The following is a 27,515-nucleotide window of genomic DNA, read 5'->3' as shown; positions in this document are numbered from 1 at the left end:
GTTTTTGCTAATGATGAGAAAAGAAGCTTTCTGTTAATCTCAGAGCTGTTCAAGTTCTAAATATTGCTTTTCCAATGCAGAGCTAAACGTTTCAGAGCTGCGAATGAGCCCATTTTGTTGGCTTTTCCACACTGACACGTTTCGGCATGGAACATTTGCGAACTGGGCTGTGCCAGGTTTTCTTAGCACGGTTAGCTAACCATACTTGAAGCAAAAGAGCCATTCAGTTGGAGGGATTAAGTGCCGGAGGGATCTGCCTATTGGTTACCTTGGCAAAACAATGACGGATGAACCAGGTCAGACTTGCTAATGCTAATTCAGCATTAGCAACGTTGAGTATGCTTGGCCGCTGCCATGCTAACGCCTCATTGGTAACGTTTGATGATGATTCTGGTTGCATGGCATGGCTACTAATGCCATGTTAGCAACTTTTAATGAGCCCAGTCATCGGCATGCTAATGCCATGTTAGCATGTTGGATTAGCCTGGACTAGCCAACTGCACATTAAAAACATATTAAAAGTGTGATTAAGGTATAGATATAACATCGTATTTATTTGAGTAGTGTTAAAAAAAAAAACTGTAAAAAAAAATTGGTGCAAGGATCAGCTGTTAAAGTTATTTTACCTATTTTCACTGAACTGAACTAACCAAAGTAAACTTTTTAGGTGTAATTTTAACACATAAAAGTTCATCATCACAGTTTTAATTTGTGAACACAAAATTAATGTTTCCGTAAAGCTTCTTAAATGCAGAAATATCTGCTCGTCGGACACATTTAGTAAAGTATATTTTTCTCATAAAAAGCACAGTTTCACAAATTAATACTAAGCATATACAGGTGTTGGACAATGAAACTAAAACACCTGTCATTTCAGTGTGGAAGGTTTCATGTCTAAATTGGAGCAGCCTGGTGTTCAATCTTCATTAATTGCACATTATTGCACCAGTAAGAGCAGAGTGTGAAGGTTCTATTAGCAGGGTAAGAGCACAACATTATGGGTGACATACCAGAGTTCAAAAGAGGACAAATTGTTGGTGCACGTCTTGCTGCCGCATCTGTGACCAAGACAGCAAGATGCATCATGAGCCACAGTATCCAGGGTAATGTCAGCATACCACCAAGAAGGACCAACCACATCCAACAGGATTAACTGTGGACGCTAAAAGAGGAAGCTGTCTGAAAGGGATGTTAACCCGGATTGTATCCAAAAAACATAAAACCACGGCTGATCAAATCACGGCAGAATTCAATGTGCACCTCAACTCTCCTGTTTCCACCAGAACTGTCCGTCACCACAATCAATTATTGTGCTCTAAAACCAGGTTTCAGTTTCATTGTCCAAAAAAGTTTACTTTAATTGTTCCACATATACGAACTTCCTGTCTGTGCCAGAGAGTTAAGGTTGTGGTGGTCTGGAACTTTTCTGGAGGTGGGCTTGTTGAGCTCTGATTACAGGCTGGCCTGTCTGACCGGCCTAGCAGAGGCAGGCAGAGGAGGAGCAGGCATGCGGGCGCCCGCTACCCCAGTGCAGCACATTACATCCTGTCAAAACTCTAATGTATTATTTAGCACCTAACGCTAGAGCCTACTCCTGCAGGGAGGGGGTAGAAAGCGAGGGAGTAGAGAAAGAGAGAGAGAGAGAGAGAGAGAGAGAGAGAGATCAGCTGGACCAGGACACATTAGCCTTCTCAAGCCCTGGGCTCTCGGACAACACGCACAGTTTCTTTTTTAGCTGTGCACACACACATATGCGTACACACACACCGCAGATCCTCACATGGCACAGGTCCACCCTCCCCACAGGCCACATATACAGAAACACAACCATACGCACACACACACACACACACACACACACGAGCAGTGTGCAGCCTCCAGTCTCAGCAGCGAGTTGGCCACCGAACCGCATGCTCAGACTAAACTCCCGCAGATGAGCTGGGGGAGGGAGACTGCTTACAATTAGCCTCTGATTAACACTTGTTCCAAACCGTACTGACCCACCTACAACATGCATACAGCAATTAGCATAATCCATACTAATTTCCCCTCCCTCCCTCGCAGCCGGTTAGCGGAGTACCGCGGCCCTCGCGGACCCGGCTGTTCTCGGGGCGCAGCGGAAAGTTGTAGCAGTCATTGTTGTTTTATTTATCTCGCCTCACGCTTTACCACCCCGGCCCTTCCATCCCCGCCTCATGAAGTACCGCAGGCTTTAGTATAAAGTGCAGAGTGCAGGGGGGGAAGGGGGGGAGGACTCTCACTTTATGAAACTTTGATTACCGGCCCATCAGATCAAAGCCTTCAGAGACGTTCCGAGCTGCCAGAGTGTCACATGAATAATGAACGAATGAGACACAATGGTCTTTTTTGCACTTCGCACCAAAAAAAAAGGAAAAAAGGAAGAAGAGGCGATGGACACTTTCAGGTCTGAGCTGAAAAGCCGGATGTCTAAATACCTGGGCCTCTCTCACGCGAGGGAAGAAGGAAAGGTGTTGTGCTTTGAGCGACGCTCTACTCTAGAGAAGGCACTCTTGAAGAAACTACAGATTCAGATTTCAGATTTCAGTTTGTTGTGAAGCTTTCATGGTTATTACTAGAGATGCACGAATGCCAGGGTTGTACAAAATTCTGAATTGTATTGAGCATGACCCTAAATTCGAATTGAATTCTTTTGAATTTGAATTGAGATTGTGTCTGCTGTCTGCTGACAACTTGTATGGAGATGCGGATTTCATTTTCCAGCAGGATTTGACACACTGCCCACACTGCCAAAAGAACCAATTTGGTCTTAGAATATAATATTCAGATTTTCTGGGTTTTCATTCAATCATCAACTATAAAATAAATAAATGCTTAAAATAGATCACTCTGGGGCTGGACCCATTTGTTTGGTTTTGTACGTTTGTTTTGTCTATTACCTTTGTGCTTTTATACGGGATATTGCCAAATCTCTTCTTTTCTTCAGTTTTACTATTGTCTTTTTTGTCCTCTTCTCTCGCTTCCTCAATAAAAAAAACTAAACTAGATCACTCTGTGCATAATACATCTATATAATGTCCTAATTTTCATTTTTTGAGCTGCACTAGCATGTCCTGACATTAACATGCTCAGCTCATCAGATTGGGAGATCTAATGGAGAATGACAGAGCAATGTCTCTGAATCAATTCTCTCTCCGGTTTTCTTCCGCTGCATCCGTGTGACGTTAAAGCTCACTGTTGGCTTTCCCACCATGCATCCTCACGAGGCCCACGCAGCATCAGCAGGGAATCGGGCAGAACTAGGTGAGGACACTAAATCTGAGACAGCTGTTCCACGATGAGCTGGGAATCAGAGCGGGATATGATCAATAGCTGTCCTCGCAAGCATAAATTACTCGCTCTTCTTTGGCGTGGCACGATTGGGGGGCCTTGCTTCTTCCAGATGAATCATTCCCTGTTATAATGGGATTCTAACCGAGAAACCTCTGCTCCTCAGCCTTCCTGACAGATGGAATAATTGAATCTGTCAGTTGCAATTTAACATGTTCTATTTATTTACTAATTCGCCCGTGGAGCTCGTCAATCTTGTTGGAAGCGGACCCCAGTCGCAACTGTTCCTGCCCACCTGTGTTGAAACTGACCTCCCACTAACGCAGCCTCTACCTGGCTCGGATGATGCGAGGCTGTAATTGGAACTGGCAGTGATCACAGTTATTACTTGACATTTTGGGTGAGGGAATGAATGCGAGGGTGCTACGCAGACAGTGTTGGGTAAACAGTGGAAAAGGTTGGTGTTTGTTGAATGACCTTTACTTGCAAAAAAACCTACGGCGATGTATTCCATTATTTCAGTTTCGCTAATTTAGGAGTTCATTTAGTGAGTCCAAAGCTTGATGAGCTGTTAAAAAGAAGCTGTCAGATTATCGTCAGGTTAAGTTAATTGGTCTGCCATACTAACGTTGCCTGGGATTTGAAAAATGGGTCACGTCTGTCTCTTCTCTCCTGTGCAGGTGCGTCTGGAATGGCCGACAGACTTGGCCATCAATCCCATGGACAACTCCCTCTACATCCTGGACAACAACATCGTGCTGCAGGTGTCTGAAAGCCTGGAAGTGCGAATCGTAGCTGGGCGTCCAATCCACTGCCAAGTCCCCGGCCTTGACCACTTCCTTCTCAGCAAATCGGCGGTCCACTCCACGCTGGAGGCGGCCAAGGCCATCGCTGTTTCCCATCAAGGGCTGCTGTACATCGCGGAGACGGACGAGCGCAAAATCAACCGCATCCAGCAGGTCACCACCAACGGGGAGATCTCTGTCGTGGCCGGTTCTCCCACCGACTGCGACTGCAAGATCGACCCCAACTGCGACTGCTTCTCCGGTGAGCGCACACACGCCCGGCTAGCCGCGTGCTAATCAGTCCCAAAACCTCAGTCAGGGGGTCAGTCAGGGAGATAAAATACATGCTTTATATTCGATATAGTCTTGTACACCTACAGGCAAGTACTTTTTGCTTAAAAATAATAGTGCAGATTTGTCTTAAGCCTTTTTCAATTTACCTTGCATGTCTGCTCTGAAAGCCCAGCCACCACAGTGGGACTGAGGCAGCTTTCTTCCGTCTCTTTGAGCTGCGTGTTATTTATGAATGGTGCTTTAAAAATAATTACTTTTGCCTGCAAAATTGAGTATGGTTAAAACATCAAACACTCCAGGGACTTCCTAGAAAAGATTGTTGATAGTTTTTTTTTCTTTGCTCTCAGCTTCTGAAGTGCCCAAGCCTACATTTGGAGTTTTGAAAAATCATTTGATTTATTATTCACTTAACTCACGGGTATCTCTCAAGATGGAGCGATAAATAATGGATAGTGTCCTTTGAAAAGCTAAAAAAAATATATATATATATATATTTGAGAACGTAATGGCCAGGATGATGTATTTGTCCTAATTTAAATCTTTCTGCAATCTGTTTTTGATTTGCTCATGAGCTTTTGATGTCCTACATTTAGATGGCGGATTGCTTTATTCATTTATAGTGGCGAGGGTGAATTCATTATGACGGCAGTGTTCATTAACATCTATTCCATTTCCAGAGCTCCAAATGTATTCTGCTGCTTTAAGTTTCTGACGTGAATCGAATATCAGGAACTATTTGATATTGAGGCTTCAGTTTATTAATGGCTTTTCCATTTGTACCAATTGCATTTCCTCCGAATAGCTCTTTGGAGGTCTCTTAAGAGTCAAGGACGCAATATGTAATGTGTAATATGTGATTACACATGTGCACCATGGTCCTTGGAGGAACGTTGTTTCGTTTCACTGTGTACTCTGTATATAGCTGAAATGACAATAAAAACCACTTTGACTTTGACTTGACTTTGATATGTGCAGAAATTGCGTTACGATTTGACCTCCTCTGCTCTGTGGAGGCGAAGCAAAGCTGAAATCCATCCTGCGAGTTAGAAGAAATTAGAAGTTGACGAATTGAAAGAAATGACCATATCACTGAAATCAGATTGTGTAGGGTGTATATTCTTTTTAACTGTTTTAAAATGTTCTCTAAACCAATAGGGTGGAACAGTGACTATTTCACCCTGGGTATTTTGCATATTTCCCATCATGTCATGCTGGTAACAGATGATTACTCTCTTCGGAGGCTTTCATCTGCCATTTCCCTTCTGTGCGCAAACACATTCTGTCCGTCACACTGCAGTCCCTTGAGGATGGCCTCCTTCCCTATTGGCTCCCAAACCTCTAGCCTGCTGTCAGAACACACCCGCCCATCAAAACATCCCCCGATCCCTCCACTAAGCACTCTTGAAACTGCGTGCACGCTAAGCAGGCTTTTTTTATTTTTTATTTTTGATGAATACATTTCTTTTTTCCTTCAAGCCAGCTTAAATTAATAACTTTGCTCACACCGTGGAGCTCAGATAAGGGAGGAGAATGGCAACCCCTGCCATGCCGGGGGGATGAAACGAGCATCCGGTCTCTCAGAGCGTTCCGATTTATCTGAGATCTCCTGCTTTATCTCTTCAGGTGACGGAGGCTACGCCCGCGATGCACGGCTGGAGGCGCCTTCCTCGCTGGCGGTGGCGCCCAACGGCACGCTCTACATCGCCGACCTGGGCAACATCCGCATCCGTGCCATGAGTGCCAACCGGCCGCAACCCAACGCCGCTGGACTGTTCGAGATCGCCTCGGTCGTGGACCAGGAGCTGTACATGTTCAGTCTGAACGGCACACATCTCCACACCAAGCACCTGATCACCGGAGACTACCTGTACAACTTCAGCTACTCTGCCGACGGCCAGCTGAGCGCCGTGGTTGGCCGCGACGGCAGCGCCGTGCACGTGAGGCGAGACGCCAACGGCCTGCCGCTCTGGCTGGTAGCACCCAGGGGCCAGGTGCACTGGCTCACCGTCAGCAACAGCCGAGTTCTTAAGAGGATCTCGGCCCAAGGCCACGACATTGCCCAGCTCACTTATCACGGCAGCACCGGTCTCCTAGCAACCAAGAGCGATGAGAACGCCTGGACCACGGTCTATGAGTAAGGCTTGGCTTTTTACATAATAACTCTTTACTTAGCTGGTCATTCAGGGACAAAGCTCGTAAAACATATAGCACACATTAAGGGTGCATAATGTATACAGCACACTGTGTACAACAAACCAAGCATAACATTATGACCACCTTGTTTATTATTATTGTCATCATAATTTTTTTCATCTCCACTGAACATATAGGAGCGTTGTAGTTGTAGTTCTGGAGCTATTATTTGGGTGGTGGGTCATTCATATCAGCACTGATGTGGTAATGGTTGGTGTGTTTGTGTCGGCGGATCAGATGCAGCAGTGCTGCTGGAGTTTTTAGACACTCCTACCTACAGTAGCTATACTCCACCTTGAAGATAAAGTAGACAGTCAGAGACAGAAGTTCTAAATCTGTACTCTAGTACTTCAGTGGTCTGTCGGGAAAATGAATCTTCCTGCGCTATTAAAAAAAAGTACATATTCTTATTTGTCGTCTTTATATAAGTATATAATGACTTGACCTAAAGAGATTAAGCCATATGTTGGCTGACCTTATGGGGTCTCCATGTCAAGTTTCTAAAAAGGGAACCATAGGAAAACAGCTCTTTGGTAACCTTTGTAAAAGAAAAGTACATTTATGTATATATATTTTTTTAAATATACTTAACATGAAAAAAAGTAAAAAAAAAACATTAAATTAATACGTATACATAATTGTAATTAAGCTATATATTTAAGTGCAACATAAAAGCATTAGGTTGTGCTTTTGAGTGCTTTTTTTCATATAACTTCTGCAAAGTTAAGTTAAGTAGATTTAATTATGTGTTTTAAAACTGTTAAATCATTTTAATACACTTGAATTATATTCTTAAAAAATATATAGGTACAATTCTTGGTGGTGGTTTATCGTTTGGAGTCCTCACCATTGAAGAACAGTGTGAAAGGAGGATATTTATTTAATTTATTTATTTAAGTATGCAAAGAATCAGATACAGGACTACAGTCTGTGATTATAAAACTACTTCTAAAGTGCTCCTACAATATGCTCAGTGGAGATAAAAAAAGGATAATGTGTTTAGAAACTAGGTGGTGGTACTAATGTTATACTTAACCCTTCCAGACCCTGCATCAATTACAATGGACATCATGCAGTTTCTGGTTTCAAAGGTTTTGTTGCACAGATTAGAATGCTAATTGAGAGCTGTTGTTGTCCATCAGAATAGTTGTTTCATTAACCAGCCAATGAAACAGTAGCTTAGCCCCGCCCACTGCACTGGATTTATTTTAATATACATTTTATGTTAGGAAAGTAGGGTGCAAATGATTTTGTGTGCATTACAGATAGAAAACAGCATTTATATGGAATTTGTCCATAACTAGAACATAATTTAAGTCTGAAAGGATTAGGGCCCAATCCCATTTCACCCCTTGGCCCTACCACTTACCTCTACCCCTTCTTTTCTAGTGAAAGGGGTGAAATCCTTCCCCTAAGAATTGGGACAACCCTTCAAGCATCCATCTAAAGTTTAGTAGCCTAGCTCCTGCTACTGCTGGTTAACTAGTTACTTTTAGGGCTTTATTGTCTTCAGAAAGGAGGTGGTGCAGAAGTAAATTATTATTGTCCATTTCTTATGGCATTCCATTTTTCCGTTCCGCCTTAAATTCTTCAGCCCCTTCTGTCTGTTGCACCATTATTAAAGGTGGAAAAGTTAGCTAGCTAGCTAGCTAGCTACTGAGACAAACTACTAGCAATCTACTAGCCATCTTTTTTATTATTGTTATGAAGAATTCGGCCATAAAACATTGAAACTACACATTAAACTATGGTAATATAGTGCTAATTGTTCTGCCATCTTACCAATGCTTCTCATATCCCTCGGTTTGAAGTGTGCATCTCTGTACGAAGCCTTATCTCTTCCCCTAACCTACCCCTCCAGCTTAACAAAAATCGGGACACATCTACCCTTTGGCATTCACGTGCAAAACAGAGGGGTAGGGGTATGTGATAAAATGGGATTGGGCCTTAATGGGTGTAATATGTCATCACACAATGTGACAATGGGGATGGAAGATTATGATTTTTTATTTTTCATAGATTTTTTATTGAGCCTCCTCTCACAGTGCATGCTAAGGATCTATCTTCTCAGCAGCGTCACTTCTTTTTCTTCTTCTTCTACTACTAATATAAAGCATCATACTTTTTATCCGTCACTCTTTAGAGACGTAAAATCGCAGCATTATGATCACTCTGCTGCTGATAGAATATTCCAGCTCCCCTTCTGCTGATTCGCTGAGCTGCTGGGATGTGATGTGAACTGAACTGTCAGTGCCATCTTGTGGCGTCTTCAGCTCCACCTAAAAAAGTCCTACAAAAAAAAAAAACATAACATATTCCATAATGTCACACCCCCCTCCCCCCTGTTTCCTCTTCCCCTTCCCTCTCCTCTTCTTCCCCTTCCCCTTCCTCAACCCCCAACTGTTTATGACACACTGAGACCGGCTGTTGTGTGAAATATGTGAAATATGACGTGACACCGGCCTCAGAAGTCACATATAGACATCTCTAAAGTGATCAAAAGTAATTGAGCCCCACAGCTCAGCAAAATACGTCTCTTAGCTAAAAATGACCCTTCACCGAGGGGTCCAGAGTCCGTGATGGAGTGTCTCGCTTGCCCTTTTTGTGTCGGATAAATCAGATCTGTGCTTCACTGCCTCGGTAACACCCTTGGTAAAGAAGGGCTCCTGTCTGAACAGGTACAACAGTGAAGGACACATCATCAATGTCACCTTTCCGACCGGAGAAGTCAGCAGTTTCCACGGCAACATGGAGAAGTCGGTGCGGGTGGAAGTCGACAGCTCGAACTCGGAGAACTTTGTCACGGTCACCAACTTCTCCTCTTCCGACACCATTTTCACATTCCGCCAAGGTACGTCTCTCCGCCGCTCCGCCTTGATGACTTTGGGTTCTGCCTGAATCCTGCTGGGTATTGCCGGTTGCTTTGTTTAGAAGCAGATTGGATTCCTCGCGGCCATACGTACAACACCACCACCACCGCAACGTACTCTCAAGCGTTCATATCCTCATTTCCTTATACCCATCCACTGCACTGCACTGCTCTTGTTTTTTTACAGATATACACTACACACTAAAAAACAGAGGTACGATATGAGTACTTTTTTGTAGTCAAAGGTACACTCTTCATAATTGTACCCTCAAAGGTACAATATTGGTCTTTACAGGGTCAGATTTGTTCCCTCTGAAGTACAAAGTAATTTCTAACAGCAATAAGTACCAATTTGTACCATTTAACCTGCAGCCAAAAGGTACATTCAGTATTCTGTATCACTGTACTAATAAACAATATATATTTTAATTGCACATTTTTTATTTGAAAGCCAGACAATTTTGGATCACCAAGTTTTTGACCCATATTTAGTTGATGATAATGTTTATAATCTTTATAATCTTTACTGGCCCAAAAACCATGGGTACAAAAAAGGACTTTCACTGAAAGGTACTTTTTTGTACCTCAGTATAAGATACAGCCCCAGCAACAAGCTTTATACTCTTTTAAGTACAAATCTGTACTTACTTTTCTTAGTGTATATATATATACAGTTGTGGTCAAAAGTTTACATACACTTGTAAAAAAACATAATGTTATGGCTGTCTTGAGTTTTCAATAAGTTCTACAACTCTTATTTTTCTGTGATAGAGTGATCGGAACACATACATGTTTGTCACAAAAAACAGTCATAAAATTTGGTTCTTTCATAAATTTATTATGGGTCTGCTGAAAATGTCACCAAATCTGCTGGGTCAAAAATATACATACAGCAACATTAGTATTTGGTTACATGTCCCTTGGCCATTTTCACGGCAACTAGGCACTTTTGGTAGCCATCCACAAGCTCCTGGCAAGCTTCAGGTCGAATGTTTGACCACTCTTCTTGACAGAATTGGTGCAGTTCAGCTAAATGTGATGGTTTTCTTGCATGAACCCGTTTCTTTAGCACTGTCCACATGTTCTCAATGGGGTTTAAGTCAGGACTTTGGGAAGGCCATTCTAAAACCTTAATTCTAGCCTGGTTTAGCCATTCCTTTACCACTTTTGATGTGTGTTTTGGGTCATTGTCTTGTTGGAACACCCAACTGCGCCCAAGACCCAACCTTCGGGCTGATGGTTTTAAGTTTTCCTGCAGAATTTGGAGGTAATCCTCCTTCTTCATTATCCCATTTACTTTCTGCAAAGAACCAGTTCCACTGGCAGCAAAACATCCCCAGAGCATAATACTACCACCACCATGCTTGACAGTAGGCATGGTGTTCCTGGGATTAAAGGCCTCACCTTTTCTCCTCCAAACATATTGCTGGGTGTTGTGGCCAAACAGCTCAATTTTTGTTTCGTCTGACCAGAGAACTTTCCTCCAGAAGGTTTTATCTTTGTCCATGTGATCAGCAGCAAACTTCAGCCGAGTCTTAAGGTGCCTTTTCTGGAGCAAGGGCTTCTTTCTTGCACGGCAGCCTCTCAGTCCATGGCGATGTAAAACACGCTTGACTGTGGAGACTGACACCTGTGTTCCATCAGCTTCCAAATCCTTGCAGACCTGCTTCTTGGTGATTCTTGGTTGACTCTTGACCATCCTGACCAATCTCCTCTCGGCAGCATGTGATAGCTTGCGTTTTCTTCCTGATCGTGGCAGTGACACAACTGTTCCATGCACCTTATACTTGCGTATAATTGTCTGCACAGTTGCTCTTGGGACCCGTAGCTGCTTTGAAATGGCTCCAAGTGACTTCCCTGACTTGTTCAAGTCAATAATTCGCTTTTTCAGATCCACACTGAGTTCCTTTGACTTTCCCATTGTAGCTTTTGTAGCTGAGTCTAATCACTGGGTCAAATGAGCCCTATTTAAATGGGCTCATGAGAAGTCAACAGCTGTAGTCAATCAGAATCACTTACAAGAAGTGAAGAGGCCATGACATGAAGCTAATTTGATTGACACAACTCGCTACATCACCAAAATTGACAAATTTTGTTGCTGTATGTATATTTTTGACCCAGCAGATTTGGTGACATTTTCAGCAGACCCATAATAAATTTATGAAAGAACCAAATTTTATGACTGTTTTTTGTGACAAACATGTATGTGTTCCGATCACTCTATCACAGAAAAATAAGAGTTGTAGAACTTATTGAAAACTCAAGACAGCCATAACATTATGTTTTTTTACAAGTGTATGTAAACTTTTGACCACAACTGTATATATATATATATATATATATATATATATATATATATATATATAGCCGGCATGTAACAGTATATATATAACGCCGCTGCATGTAACAGTATATTTCATAAAAGGCTAATTGAATTGTCATTTATGAGCAGACATTTCGAACATGGCTGCTGATTTGTTTCTTATTAGAAAAATCATTTATTTATGTTCATTAATCATTTATCGCTGCTCCCCCTGACTCTCTCTCTCTCTCTCTCTCTCTCTTTCTCAAATCAAATTAAACAACATTGTTCTGAATACTGATTTACTTCCGCAGGAGAACACCGTGCCGTCTTAACATTGAATGTTGAATTTGTTCACATACAGTATATAACAGATCTTCATTTTTTTTCTTCGCACTATAAGGCGTAGAGTGTTATAAAGCGCACTTCAGTAAGTTCTGTACATTTTCTGGTCTATTTTTTTATTATATATATATATCGAAGCTGTCCAGTAAAAAAAAACACTTTACCGGCAACTTTACAGGAGAGAGAAAAAAAAAAACCTTGTAAACTTTCAATGGAAGTCAATGTAATGTTTCAGGTCATTTTGAAGAGTTTCTATTGGTCCGTTCATCAAGAAATTTTGGCACAATGTCATAAGGAGGGACAGTTTGTCTGTTTAAATTATGTAGTAAACCAAAAATCGACAAAGAAAAATCAAGATAAGTGTTTTTTATTGTAAAGCGCCGGATTATTAAGTTGCATTTTAAAAGACACTATAAGGAACTTATAACTAACTATTTCAGGAGGTCTCACTGCTGGGTGGATAGCTTACTAGGTTAAGTAAAGCTAAGCTAAGTAAACAAAACTGTAATTAAAAAGTTTTGTTTTAAACGAGTGCTGGATGTTAATCTACACAGATTTCTTCTGTTTATTTACAGTAAGCTTAGATTTCCAGATTTCTTCAGCACTAAGGCTGGAACATTAGCATTAGCGGCTAACCACTGGCTAACCACAAGTAACCCTGAGTGTTCCAGTAAGCAAGGCTGATATTAGCTAGCGGTTCGTCCCACGTAGCTTGTTTTAACACGGTAAACATGAAGGCTACAGTCCAATAATACTCATCTCTGAATGAGGAAATAGCGGTTAGCGGCTAATGCTAATGCTACTCCAGTCCTGGGGCTAGAGAGCTAAACTGAAACTCCTGTATAACTCTGTACTTCAGCAGAGTGGCTTTACTGCTCCTTAATACCTGACTGGTAGAATTCATACATATAAGGAGCACCGGATTATAAGGTGCACTAATTATTTTTGGGAAAATTAAAGGATTTTAAATGCATCCTATAGTGCAACAAAAAATGTATTTTCAGTATTAATGGCTTAACGACAAAATGACCAGTCTCAGCGAGTGCCTGGTACTGTGTGTAACAGTTATAGGTGTTGTGGGCCACCCACGATTGTTTTGACACTTGTGCAGTTATTGAAATTGGCAACTCCAGTCCCGATGCTTGACCTGAAAAACAGTGTTAGCCTCAGGCAGACGTTTGCATTTTCCGCGAGCAAATGCTGGTATATATATATATATATATATATATATATATATATATATATATATATATATATATACACAGTACCAGTCAAATGTGTGGACACACCATCTCATTCAGTGTTTTTCTTTTCTTTATTTCTTTATTTAATTCATTTTCTACATTGTAGTTTAATACTGAAGACATGAAAACCAAACAAAAAAATAAGGGCACATATGGTATTATGTAGTAAACAGTTAAAATAAAAAAAGTGTTAGTCCTCCACATTAATCTCCTGATTTAATCTGATGAACTGAGATGGTGATTTGAGGGGATTTAATTGGGATGAGCTGAAGCTTTACAGCGTGAAGGAAAAGCAGCAACTCAACTAAAAAAATTCAGCACCTCCAGAAACTCCTTCCTTAAAGATACTGAGAAAACTATTCCAGGTGACTCTCCCTCATGCAGATACTGAGATTAAAATCTCAACAAGAGTGTACAGATCTGTCCTCAAAGATAAATCTGATACTTAGAAGAATCTAAAATGTAAATAAAGAATATAATTATTAATATAGTCTTCAATATTAAATTTACAATGTAAAAAAAAATCATTGGATGTATGCCACAGAGCTAACACTAAAACATTTCCGTAGTTGCGAGCCCACACACTTTTCTCAAACCTCTCAAACCACATCCATGACTTCATTAAGGTCATGTATATATATATTGATGTGGTGGACTGTATACTGACTCTTCTTAGGTACACAATGTACATAGGTCACATGCAGAAGGTTTCATGAAAAAAGAATATATGGCGATGCTATATACAGTTCATATACATGGGTTGAACAATGAAACTGAAACACCTGTCTTTGTATTTTAGTGTGGGAGGTTTTATGGATAAATTGGAGCAGCCTGGTGTTTAATCTTCATTAATTGCACATTATTGCACCAGTAAGAGCAGAGTGTGAAGGTTCTATTAGCAGGGTAAGAGTTTTGCACAGTTCTGCTCTAAATATTGCAATGCACACAACATTATGGGAGACATACCAGAGTTCAAAAGAGGACAAATTGTTGGTGCACGTCTTGCTGGAGCATCTGTGACCAAGACAGCAAGTCTTTGTGATGCATCAAGAGCCACGGTATCCAGGGTAACGTCAGCATACCACCAAGAAGAACCAACCACATCCAACAGGATTAACTGTGGACGCTGTAAGAGGAAGCTGTCTGAAAGGGATGTTCGGGTGCTAACCCGGATTGTATCAAAAAAACATAAAACCACGGCTGATCAAATCACGCAGAATTGATCTGTCACCACAATAAATTATTGTGCTCTTAAATCAGGTGTTTCAGTTTCATTGTCCAACCCCTGTATATGCTATGTACAGTATATGTAGTGTGAAGTTTTTAAAATCAGTGATGGTTTAGACACCCATGTCATTTTAGAGCCATAATCATCAACAGTAAAATAAATAAACGCTTAAAATAGATCACTCTCTGTGCGTAATACATTATATTATTTTTTTTCACATTTTGAACTGAATTACTGAAATAAATCTTATCAATGATATTCTCTCATTTTTGTGATTCACTATTTTGAATGCATGTTTGGACAGTATATATATATTTTTTTATATGAACAGGTCAAATTCACAAGGACAGTTCTCCCATACATTCGCGTGATTCAAGTAGAAAGAGTCAGATCTCTGGTTTCAACCTATGAGAACATTTTGCAGAGGTGTGAAACAGCAGACCCCCTCTTCATGCTGAAAAAAAAAATCGACATAAACAGGAAACACTTGTTCATACTTTTGTGGCAGGTTTTTAGCAGTTTGTCTTCCAGGCTTGACAATGTGTTAACTGGTGCTGGTTGATGCAGGAACATAAAAAAAAAAAAAACAACTCAAAGTGGCAAAGAGAAGCACTGAAGAAAGAAAAGAAGATCTAGGGTGTCTTACAGAGAAAGTCTCACCTTTGTGTTTGTAAAGTGCAACAGTTGAGAGAGCAGTTAAGTGTGGGACCACAGTTTTTCACAAGTTAACCACTCTTTCTTGCAGATCATGCTCAGAACACGTACCGCGTGAGCTCGGACGGCTCTTTCCACGTGACCTTTGCGAGCGGGATGGACGTGGCCCTCAGCACGGAGCCGCACCTGACGGCCGGAGCGGTCAACCCGTCGGTCAGCAAGTGTAACATCACGCTGCCCAGCGAGCACAGCCCCAGCCTCATCGAGTGGAGGCAGAGACGAGAGCAGGCCAAGAGCAACCACACGGCCTACGAGCGCAGGCTTCGGGTAAGCATCGTCTGGTGGGGTGGGGGGCTTTGGGTGGTCCGTGTCAAACTGCCTTCCACACTGACGCATCATCAACGTCTGCTACCAAACCACAGACCACCAGCTCTGTGGGCAACAACGCCGTCTGACTAGAAAAAGACAAGGCTCAGAAAAAAATAAAAAGTCTCAACCAGTCCTAAGTGTCCTTTACACAACATAGAGAATAAAAAAAATGAAGGAAAAAAACTTGGTACCACTTTAAAATAAGACTACCTTTATAAAGGGTTTATAAATGGTTTACAATTAGTTTTATTATTAACGGTTACTAATTATGTTGTTAATGCCTTAAAAATCATGAATAATCAGTTATAACACATACGTAAAACGGCAACAATATAGGTGGCTGTGTGATATAGTTCACTTTTTGGCAAACAACAGGTCATTGTTGCCCTCTCTTTGTATGTGTTATAACTGATTATTAATGATCTTTAAAGCATTTACAACCTAATTAGTAACCATTAATAAACTAATTGTAAACTATTTATAATCCCTTTATAAAGGTAGTCTTATTTCAAAGTGGAACCAAAACCTTTAAGCCGCGTCCCCACACTGTTCTAATGTCATAAGTGTCAAAAATCATCAAGAACATCACAGGCCTCTGAGATTGATCACATTTTCTCGAATGGAAAAGGAAAATGACAAAGCGCCCAAATGTCAATCAGTTCCACTTTCATTAGATGGAAAGAATAAGTTGCTGACATTTAAAAACTAAAAAAAGAAACGCAATGAGATGCAATGCAAATGTAAGGATATTGTTTTTTCTCTGCCTATCATGTACAGCTTTGGAATAAAATAAATAAAAAAGAGAGCACTTAAAAATGATAAGTTTCTTTTTCTGATTTTAACAAATTAAAGAGGAACTGCTTGATTTTTGTTTTGCACCAGGAGTAAAGCAGCATAAAGTTATACAAAAGCAGTGTGTAAGACTGGTGGAGGAGAACATGATGCCAAGATGCATGAAAAAAACTGTGATTAAAAATCAGGGTTATTCCACCAAATATAGATTTCTGAATTCGTAATCTCTGAATCTTTTTTATTTGACAATATTTTTATTTGGAATTCTAGTTTCTAGAATAAATCAACATTGTTCATTTTATTCAAACATAAAGCTATAAATAGCAAAATCAGAGAAATTGAAGCGTTCTCTCATTTTTTTTTCCAGAGCTGTATTTTCTCCCTACCCCTGTGGTTATTTTTTATTGTTTAATTATAGCTTTTTTGTAAAAAAAAAAATATATTTTACAGTGGTATGACAGAGTTCTTACACACTTTCTGTAAATCTTTCTTTCTGTGAAACTTTTTACAAATTTTACCTCTCAAATATCATCTGATATGTGATAGACATTATTTAACTGAGTACAAGCCTTTTTCCATGATGTGGTTCCTGAGAAAAAATTATGTCCACATTTGAGGACTTTAGTTTAAAATTTCGAAAGAACACAATAAAGTTGCAATTGGTAATAATGTGCAAAAAAATGATATGCCTGAAAACAGCAGCATGAGAAAAACAAAAGTAAATGTAGAAATAACAACTGCGCCCCTTTGAGCAAAATGGCTCATTTTAAGTGCTGCTTCAACACAAAGACATAATTTTTTTTACATAACTGTATTTACTGTTCATTTAGATTTCTGAAGAAAATGACGAATATGTAACTTCTGCTACCACTAGGTGACAGTAAAATGGCCTCATACGAGGACACCAGGCCTATGTAGAACAAGATTTTGTGTTGTGGTCTAGACAACCCAAAATGTCCTAGGTCCTAGGAGGTTAAATCTTAATATATAATGTTACTATATTTTCTGGTTGTCTAATTTTTATTTTGTCTCCTAACCTTGTGTTGTTTCCACCATCAGGCTCATAACAGAAATCTGCTGTCCATAGACTTTGACCAGGCCACTCGTGTGGGCAAGATTTATGATGACCATCGCAAGTTTACCCTCAGGATTCTGTACGATCGTCTGGGCCGGCCCATTTTGTGGTCTCCCAGTAGCAAATACAACGAGGTGAACGTGACCTACTCGGCCGCGGGCCTCGTCACCAACATCCAGCGAGGAAACTGGTCTGAAAGACTGGAGTATGATAACGGCAGGGTGGTGTCCAGGGCATGGATCAACGGCAAGATCTGGAGCTACTCATTCGTGGAAAAGGTACTTTTATTAGTTTTTTTTTTTCGCTTGTTTGTTATTGTTTTGTCATTATTATTACAGATCATATAGAGTATTCATATTTTCTGTTATAGCATATTTTTCGTATGGGAAATGCTAACGGAAAATTCTAGGGTATTTTATATTGTAGTACAGATCTTATGCTTATAAGTTTGAAATGAGTCATACTTCCTTTAGAATGATCTGATAAGTCTCTGCTGAATATCATGAGAAAATACCGTATTTTTCGCACTATAAGGTGCACTATCATTTAATAAGGCACACTGGATTGATTATGAGGCTCATTGTGTGACACTAGTAAGGAACAGGGGTGCCGCCATGTTTTCCTTCTTATTCAGCAGGTGAAAACTGTTTATTTGGGTGAGAAAATTGCTTCCATTTATTTACAGTAAGCTTAGATTTTCAGATTTCAACTAAGGCTGGGTGCAGCAGCATTAGCAATAATGACTAACCGCTAGCGTTAGCCACGGTTAACATTAGTAAATGCTGCCCGACAGCACTCCACTGAGGAATTCTGAGTGTTTCTGTAAGCCAGAGCGATATTAGCTAGCAGTTCGTTTTAGCGTTTTAACACATTTTAGCGGCTTGTTTTAACATGGTACTCACAGACTCACAGATTACAATCCAATATACCCAATATAAGAGCTAGTGCTTAGCGCAGTTAGCAACCAATGCTAATGCTGCTCAAGCAGTGCTAGCCAGACTTAGCAGCAGGTTACAGTCCGATAATACTCACCTCTGAACTGCGAAAGAGCTATCGTTTAGTGCAGTTAGTGGCTAATGCTAATGCTGCTCCAGTTTTAGTGCTGGAGAAACTTCACTGAAACTCCTGTATAACTCTGTACTTCAGTGGAATGGCTTTACTGCTTCTTAATACCTGATTGGTAGGATTTATACATAAGATGCACCAGATTATAAGGCACAGTGTAGATTTTTGGGAAAATTAAAGGATTTTAAGTGCGCCATATAGTGCGAAAAATAGTAGTATAGTAGTAAAAATACAATACAAGTTAAAGAATAATTATGTTAACTTCTTGCTGCTGACTTTTTTTTTCCACAGTGCCGGGATGTGTTTTGTTCTTTCTGTTGACTCGGATAAGTAATAACAGCCTAAAGGTTTGATTAGCTGCAGTATTTAGGCTTTATGTGGAATCTATTAAAGTGTACCTGCTACAGCCGAAACGTCTTTAAACTTGAATAACCTTTTAATACTTTGATGCAGGAAGAAAAAACTCAGATTTTTCTGCTTTAAGAAACATATACTTGTTGTTGAAATAGAGAAACTGATCATTTAGACATTCCAATTTTTGAAGGAGATGATATATATCAGTTCAAAGGCTTAATTTTTTTTTTTTTTAAAGAATCTGAGAATTTCACTTGAACAGAAGGAGTATTTAAAACACCCACCCAAATGTCTATACTTATGCTCTTAACATCCTTACCCTGAGAAATGGCTCAGATATGAAGCTCTGATGAAGCAAACACATGCTAGGTGCTTGTGAGGCTCTTAGGTTAGCTCTTAGGCTAGCTCCAGGCTAACGTTTTTCCTGAGATCCTCACACAGACACTCAATGCTAAAAAATGCCAGATGTGTGGCAGTTTGGGTGGATGTTTTAAATATTACAATTTAACACCATCAACTACAACTATATACAACTACAGACCACCTGTAGTCTTTCTTTGGAAGATGGGAAAGCTGTTTGGCTATGCTCTATATAGCTCTAAACACCATTAAATACCCTATCTAGCATACCTACCACAGGAGTAGATGACTTCAAACTGCATTTCCATTAGAATACAATATCTCCATCTAATATGCCCTAATATCCCCATTTTCTAAGTGGGCATGGTAGAAGTAACTCTTCGAAATATAGAAATATAGTACCTTTAGTACATTTTTAGTAATTACTCTTCTAGTAATTACTTATTATCTCTAAAAGGGGTTAATCATATATATATATATATATATATTTTTTTTTTTTCTCAACTTTGGAAATGTGTCATTGTTTTAATCATATGGGCCTGCACAAGGTGTGTCGCAATGCTCATTGCTATCTTACACCCCGTCAACAGTCTACTTTCAACCCTTGTGCCCACGCTGTTAAAATAGCATCTGAGTTTAGGAAAATAAATCTACACTGATGTGCATGGTGGTCTGGAAGTGAGGTGAAGTGTTCAGGTACATTTATGGTTTGTTGCTATTTTGGCAGTGGAAAACACAGGTGCCTCACTGACTGATTAAAACCCTGACAACAGTCAAAACAGTCAATCATCAGAGTCCATTCCTATAGGCAGTGTTGGGCATGTTACTTTGAAATAGTAATTAGTCATAGTTAATAGTTACTCCACTATAAAACTATTGCGTTACTTTTGTGTTAATCGCCCCCGATACCCAGATTATTTCAATGATATTATTTTAAACACACAATCCTGACTTTTAACTCAACAGAAAAACAGAATAAAGAATAAAATTGCTGTTCTTTTAAATGAACTGCTGGCGTTCCTCACAATACCAAAGACACACAAATACTCCCTAAATCCAGTTGCACGATCAACAATTGAACAATGCGCTATAAATCGCTAAAATAGGGCCCATGCTTTGTTGCCAGATGCTGCATGTTTTTCTTGAAGCTGCCTGAATATCAGTAAAGCTTTCCCTCAAGTAACTTCTAATGGTGTTTCTGCTCTGTATCTACAGTCTGTTATGCTCCTGCTGCACAGCCAGCGCAGATACATCTTTGAGTACGACCAGACAGACCGATTATTGGCCGTTACCATGCCCAGCATGGTGCGTCACAGCCTGCAATCAATGCTGTCAGTGGGCTACTACAGGAACATATACAGCCCTCCAGACAGCAAGGCCTCCATCATCCAGGACTTCGCTCGAGACGGTCGTCTGCTGCAGATGCTGTACCTGGGCACGGGCAGGCGGGTGCTCTACAAATACACCAAGCAGGCCCGCCTCTCCGAGATCATTTACGACACCACCCTGGTCACCTTCACCTACGACGACTCGTCCGGCATGATCAAAACCATCCACCTCATGCACGACGGCTTCGTCTGCACCATCAGATACAGACAAACAGGTGGGCTTTCCTCTCGGTCCCTGCCTTTATTTTAAATTCCAGCGTTTTAGAGCGAAGAAACATCACCGGAGACTATTTATCCTTTGTTTTCGGCGCCTGCTTTCTTTTTGATGTGCATGTTCATGAATTGGGACCCCACATAGCATGAATTATTTTCATACCTTCAAGGCAAGTTTGAAACAAATGGCGACGCCAGATCTCGATTTATTATTTATGTTGTGGAAAAAAAAAATGAAAAAGCCAAGTAGACTTGGAGAACTAAGCAATTAGCTTAGAGAAGCGCTGAAAAAAACAGGTAAAAATAAGAGACCACTTAAAAATGATGAGTTTCAAATCCTCTGAAAACCTCTGAAACAATAATCAAGAGAAAGATATACTGTATGATCACAAGCCATCAATTTTTAAACGCGTAAAGCGAATAAAATGCACATTTGTAAAGCAGCATAAAGTTATCCAAAAGCAGTGTGTAAGACTGGTGGAGGAGAACATGATGCCAAGAAGATGCATGTGATGAAAACTGTGATTAAAAAGATTAAAAACAGGGTTATTCCACCAAATATTGATTTCTTGTAAACTCTTAAAACTTTATGAATATGAACTCGTTTTCTTTTTTGCGTTATTTGAGGTCATTTCGTAATTTATTTCTACAAATAAATGCTCTAAATGACAATATTGTAATGGATGGCAGACGGGAGGCGGATGGAAAAGCGGGTAAGACCAACACGATTTATTAAATAACAAATAAACAAACAAACAAACAAGGAGTAAACGAGAAAATAAGCAAACATGAAATAAACCAAAGAAACAAACTGGATAAACAAGGAACTAGGCATAAACAAAGAGATAAACAGAGTGTAATAATACTAGGGAAATACACAAGAGAAACGTGGAAAGACAAACGACAGGTGAAGGTGCAAAGACCGACGAATAAACACAGACAGAAGGGGACTATTTATACAAACAGGAAACAATAAACACCTGGGGAGACAGGTAACAAGGGGCGGAGTTACAAATTACAGACGCGTGACGGAAAATAACTTAGGGAAACACACTGGGAAACGCAGAAACACAGGGAAACAGGGCGAGGGCGTGACAAACGTTTTTATTTTATATGGAATTTGGGAGAAATGTCGTCTGTAGTTTATAGAATAAAACAATGACATTCATTTTATTCAAACATTTTATTTATACATGTACCTATAAATTGCAAAATTAGAGAAAGTGATTCAGAAACTCAGAAGTGGATTCAGAACAGAAGTGGTCTCTTATTTTTATTACTTTTTTTTTTTCAGAGCTGTACACAGACACAAAGAGAGTCAAAGAGCTCACTGTAGCTCATCTGTAGCATCTCATTTTTTTTTCCTCAGGATTTCTCAACTGAATTAAACAGTGCGCTTGCTAATTATCTAGCTACTCGCTTGTTTTTTTGTTTTTTGTTTTTTTTCGCACAGCGTGACCTTTGTTTGCTCCATTCCTTCGTTTTTTTGTAATCTGTGTCCATAATATATATTCTGTTATTAACAAGGCCTTGTTTACAACCCTCGATATCTTGGTTAATTTAATGTGCTCATTAAAGCAAATTGTAGTAAACAATCCCAGTGTAATTACACTTTAAGGGTCCATATCTCTAATAACTGCCGCTGAAATATATGGCTAATGTTTGCCGTCTTAGACTGCGTAACCTGATTAACAGCGGGTAGTGATGAGTTCATTTCGTGAGCAGCAGTGGGTCCCTAAAGCGGCGGTTTCATGGTATTGATAAACAATTCCCTGGAGTTGGGTAGTCGGCCCGGTGTCCTATAAAACAGACCCACAATGCTTTTCCCCCCCTCAGTCAGGTGCTGCTAATCTCCGTGCCCCAGCACCTCCGCCAAACTGGTTTATCATTTTGTCCTCTGAACCAATTGGATTTAACCTTCCTTTTAACTGATCTAATTTCACTCCAACAAAATGGGTCTTTTGAAAGCGGTGATAATACTAATTGTGGGCTGAAATAAGCAATAGGGCAGATGAAGGCAAACAATAAAGGGTGCGAGAGACGGAAAGGCGCGAGAAGGAAGGAAGGAAACCAGTTATGCAGATCAAATGAACTGACTGTGGAAATGAACCTTCCTTTCTCTATGTGTGTGTTTTTTTTTTTTTTTTATCCAGCACATGCTTCTCTTTTTCTTACTGTACATTTAATTTTTATTTTATTTTTTTATCATTCGTTCTTTATCCAGCCAAACTCCAGTCAACCATCCAACATTAAAAAAAGCAACAGCAGTCATTTGAGTCATTGAGTCATGTTAGATAAATTTTACAGCACGCGTTGGCTTTTAATTGCTGAGGAGAACAGCTAAAAGCACTACTGCATGAACCGAGAACCTTGAGATTTATGCCGCTTTTAGAGTTAATGTTCTGTATTCTGTATTAAAGCCATGTTTTTGTTTTTTTCCCCATCATCGTAATTGTTGTTCCTTCATTGAGTTGAGTTGAATTTAGGTCTGCTGCTTTGGAAGAATTAAAAGCCCTCCATTACTGCAGTTACTGCAGAGTTGAGCATCTTTTTGTTAATAATGAATATTTTAAGGTTGTTATTATTACTGACGGGAAGTCTTTTTTTTTTTTTTGCACACTACTACTGTGTCAGTTTGACCTTCTTAATTTTACATCTACAGGGGTTGGACAATGAAACTGAAACACTTGGTTCTTTAGACCACAATAATTTATAATCGCAACGGACAGTTCTGGTGGAAATAGGAGAGTTGAGGTTCAGCTTCCTCTTACAGCGTCCACAGTTAATCCTTTTGGATGTGGTTGGTCCTTCTTGGTGGTATGCTGACATTACCCTGGATACCGTGGCTCTTGATGCATCACAAAGACTTGCTGTCTTGGTCACAGATGCTCCAGCAAGACGTGCACCAAAAATTTGTCCTCTTTTGAACTCTGGTATGTCACAAAACTGTGCTCTTACCCTGCTAATTGAACCTTCACACTCTCACGCTCTTACTGGTGCATTAATGTGCAATTAATGAAGATTGACCACCAGACTGTTCCAATTTAGCCATGTGTTTCAGTTTCATTGTCCAACCCCTGTAGGTTCTCAGCCAGAAATATATTTTCTAATCTGTGAATCATCTCCATTCAATCTCTTTCAATCTTTCTTTTCTTTCTAGGTCCTCTTGTTGGTCGTCAGATCTTCAGATTCAGCGAGGAAGGGCTGGTTAACGCTCGGTTTGACTACAGCTACAACAATTTCCGTGTTACCAGCATGCAGGCCATGATCAACGAGACCCCTCTTCCCATTGATCTGTACCGCTACGTTGATGTATCCGGTCGCGTTGAGCAGTTCGGCAAGTTTAGCGTCATCAACTACGATCTCAACCAAGTCATCACCACCCACGCCATGAAGCACACCAAGATATTCAACGCCTATGGCCAGGTGATCGAGGTCCAGTACGAGATACTCAAGTCAATCGCCTATTGGATGACGGTGCAGTATGACAACATGGGGCGCACCGTGATCTGCGACATCCGAGTCGGGGTTGAAGGCAACATCACGCGATACTCTTACGAGTACGACGCCGACAGCCAGCTCCAGACGGTTCTGATGAACGATCGGCCTCAATGGCGCTACAGCTACGACCTCAACGGCAACATCAACCTCCTCAGCCACGGCACCAGCGCTAGGCTAACGCCGCTACGCTACGACCTCCGCGACCGCATCACCAGACTCGGAGAGATACAGTACAAAATGGACGAGGACGGTTTCCTCCGCATGAGGGGGAACGACATGTTCGACTACAATTCCAACGGACTCCTGGCGAAGGTCTACAACAAGGTCACGGAGGAGAGCGTCTACTACCGCTACGACGGCCTTAGCAGACGCGTGGCCAGCAGGACCAGCGGCGGGCAGCACCTGCAGTTCTTCTACGCCGACCTGGCCAATCCCACCAGGGTCACGCACATGTACAATCACAGCAGCTCGGAGATCACCTCCCTCTATTACGACCTGCAGGGTCACATCATCGCCATGGAGCTCAGCAGCGGAGAGGAATACTACGTGGCCTGCGATAACACCGCCACTCCACGAGCCATCTTCAGCAGCCGAGGGAAAATCGTCAAGGAGATCCTTTACACTCCGTACGGAGACATATATCAAGACTCCAACCCTTCCTTCCAGCTGATCATCGGTTTCCACGGTGGGCTTTACGATCCCGCCACGAAGCTGATCCATTTCGGACGGAGGGACTACGACGTGGTGGCGGGGAGATGGACCACACCCGACTACAGCTTGTGGACTGAGCTCAGCGCCGACCCCAAGCCTTTTAACCTGTACGCGTTTAAGAACAACTGCCCTGTGGGGAACATTGAGGAGGTCACTCAGTTTACTACAGGTAAAAAAAAAAAAAAAAAAAAAGAACCCAGTCGATTAATCAGGTCATGTTGTATTGTGTACATCTATCTTGTAGTATAATCACAGTATGCTATGCATATACTAGGGCTGCACGATTTGGGCAAAAACAATTGTGTATTGAGTATTGCGATTACGATTTAAATGTTGCGATTATTTATAATCCATTAATCACTAAACCTGTATTAGTGGTTTTATCTATGAAATATAATAATTATAAACTTCTTTCCACATAAATTAAAACAATAAATAAATTCTCAGATTAAATGCATTTGTCAGTTTTATTTAAATGACTGGCACAAAATAAGTGGTAATTATGGTAATGATATACAGCTCTGGAAAAAAAATTAAGAGACCACATTCATCAGTTTCTTTGATTTTGCTATTTATAGGTTTATGTAAAATGAGCATTATTGTTTTATTCTATAAACTACAGACAAGATTTCTCCCAAATTCCAAATTAAAATATTGTAATTTTAAGCATTTATTTGCAAAAAAATATAAAGGCTGAAATAACAAAACAGATGCAGAGATTTCAGACCTCAAATAATGCAAAAAAAAAAAAGTTTTAAGAGTTTAGAATTCAATATTTGTCATGGATCGTGGCATGTTCTCCTCCACCAGTCTTACACACTGCTTTTGGATAACTTTATGCCTGCACTCCTGGTGCAAAAATTCAAGCAGTTCATTCATCTTCCTCTTGATTATATTCCAGAGTTTTTTTTTTTGTTTTTTTTTTTGGTTAAATCAAATAAACTCATCATTTTAAGTGGTTTCCAATTTTTTTTCCAGAGCTGTCTATATACTGTATATAATATAAATGTAATTGTAATTTTGAAGCAAGTTACACTTTGAACCAATTGAGTCTTTGGTGTTTAAGGGTTTAAATAAGCACAAAGAAGTTCGCAATTGCAGTTTCTCCGTAAAACTCATTCTATTCTTTCCCATCTACGCATCGACTGCTTTCAGCACACAAGAGAAATCACAGCTGAGTGGGAAGAGGAGCTGTTGTTTTGATGTTACAGCTCATGGGGAGCGCTGTTTCACATCTTAAAGAATTCCCCTTTAAGTGTACTTCATGAAACTATTGACAGACTGAGCGCTACATATACTCTTGAGTGGGTTTTTGTCAATATCTTGGGGAAGCTGTATTACTTTTATGGAAATCTGATGCCGATGCTTTGTAGAAAATAGCCAATTACTTGCTTTTTTTTCTTCCCCCATCTGTGTTGTTTGTGCGCAGATATCGGCAGCTGGCTCCAGCTGTTCGGGTTCCAGCTTCATAACATTGTGCCTGGATTTCCTAAGCCTGACGTGGCTGGCATGGAACAAACCTATGAGATGATGAAGACCCAGACCAAAACTCAGGACTGGGACGCCAGTAAAGTAAGGGATATTTAGTTATAGAGTTGATATACAGTGCTATAAAAAAGTTTGGGCAGCCCTGATCATTTTCTTATAGATTTTTCTTTATAAATCATTGGCTGTTCGGATTAGAAATTTCAGTTAAATACTGTATATCAGATAGCAGATGAACACAGTGATGTTGTAGAAGTGAAATCCAATAACATTTATAGGATTTAAAGAAAAAAAAGTGTAATAATTTTTAAACTAAATTAGGCAGGTTCATAATAAATTTGGGCACCCTAACAGAAAAAAAAATATATATATATATATTTAGTAGATTTCTGAAGCTTCTAGTAAAAGAGTCTGGCTTCTGGTTGAAGGTATTTTGGACCATTCTTCTTTACAAAACATTCAAATCATCTCCAGTTCAGTCAGGTTTAATGGTTTCTGATCATGAACAGCCCACTTTAAATCACACCACAAAATTTCAATAATTGGATTCACCTGTGTGAATGTAGGTCAAAGGTCAATGACCGTACCAAGCACATTTTGTGTTCCCTTAATTAGTAGCAAAATGTATTCAAATCAATTGAAAAAAGGGTGCCTAAATTGATGCACCTGCCTAATTTTGTTTTTAAAGTATTATTGCGCACTTTTTGTAAATTCTATAAACGTTATTTTACTGCTCAAATATGTCTGTGTTCTTATGCTGTTTGATATAAAGTATTTAACTGAAATTGCTGATCCCAACAACCAATGATTTATAAAGAAAAAATCATGAAAATGTGTAAAGTTTTATATTTCTATATTTTATTTCAACTAAAACCTATAAATATTCAAATTGATCAAATCACCACACCACACTTTCTAAAATAATATAATATTAGAATTAGAATTAAAGTTGGGTTAGTCAGATCAATCAGTGTGACCG

The 27,515-nt window shown here is 40.1% G+C and overlaps 1 protein-coding gene across 1 annotated transcript in view; it reads left to right on the top strand.

Moving 5' to 3' along the window:
- LOC103038474 (teneurin-1) overlaps window positions 1-27,515 on the top strand; it is a 382,057-nt gene that overhangs the window by 349,367 nt on the left and 5,175 nt on the right. The window contains exons 25-32 of the mRNA XM_049484363.1: window positions 3,990-4,356; window positions 6,012-6,522; window positions 9,260-9,432; window positions 15,315-15,550; window positions 17,444-17,737; window positions 20,454-20,841; window positions 24,000-25,220; window positions 26,481-26,623. Of these exons, the coding sequence (XP_049340320.1) occupies window positions 3,990-4,356; window positions 6,012-6,522; window positions 9,260-9,432; window positions 15,315-15,550; window positions 17,444-17,737; window positions 20,454-20,841; window positions 24,000-25,220; window positions 26,481-26,623 (3,333 nt within the window). The remainder of the gene's footprint in view (window positions 1-3,989; window positions 4,357-6,011; window positions 6,523-9,259; window positions 9,433-15,314; window positions 15,551-17,443; window positions 17,738-20,453; window positions 20,842-23,999; window positions 25,221-26,480; window positions 26,624-27,515) is intronic.

This window comes from Astyanax mexicanus, chromosome 10 (genome assembly GCF_023375975.1).
Source record: "Astyanax mexicanus isolate ESR-SI-001 chromosome 10, AstMex3_surface, whole genome shotgun sequence".
In the NCBI taxonomy this organism is placed as follows: domain Eukaryota; kingdom Metazoa; phylum Chordata; class Actinopteri; order Characiformes; family Acestrorhamphidae; genus Astyanax; species Astyanax mexicanus.
This window is presented reverse-complemented; position numbering and strand designations above follow the sequence as displayed.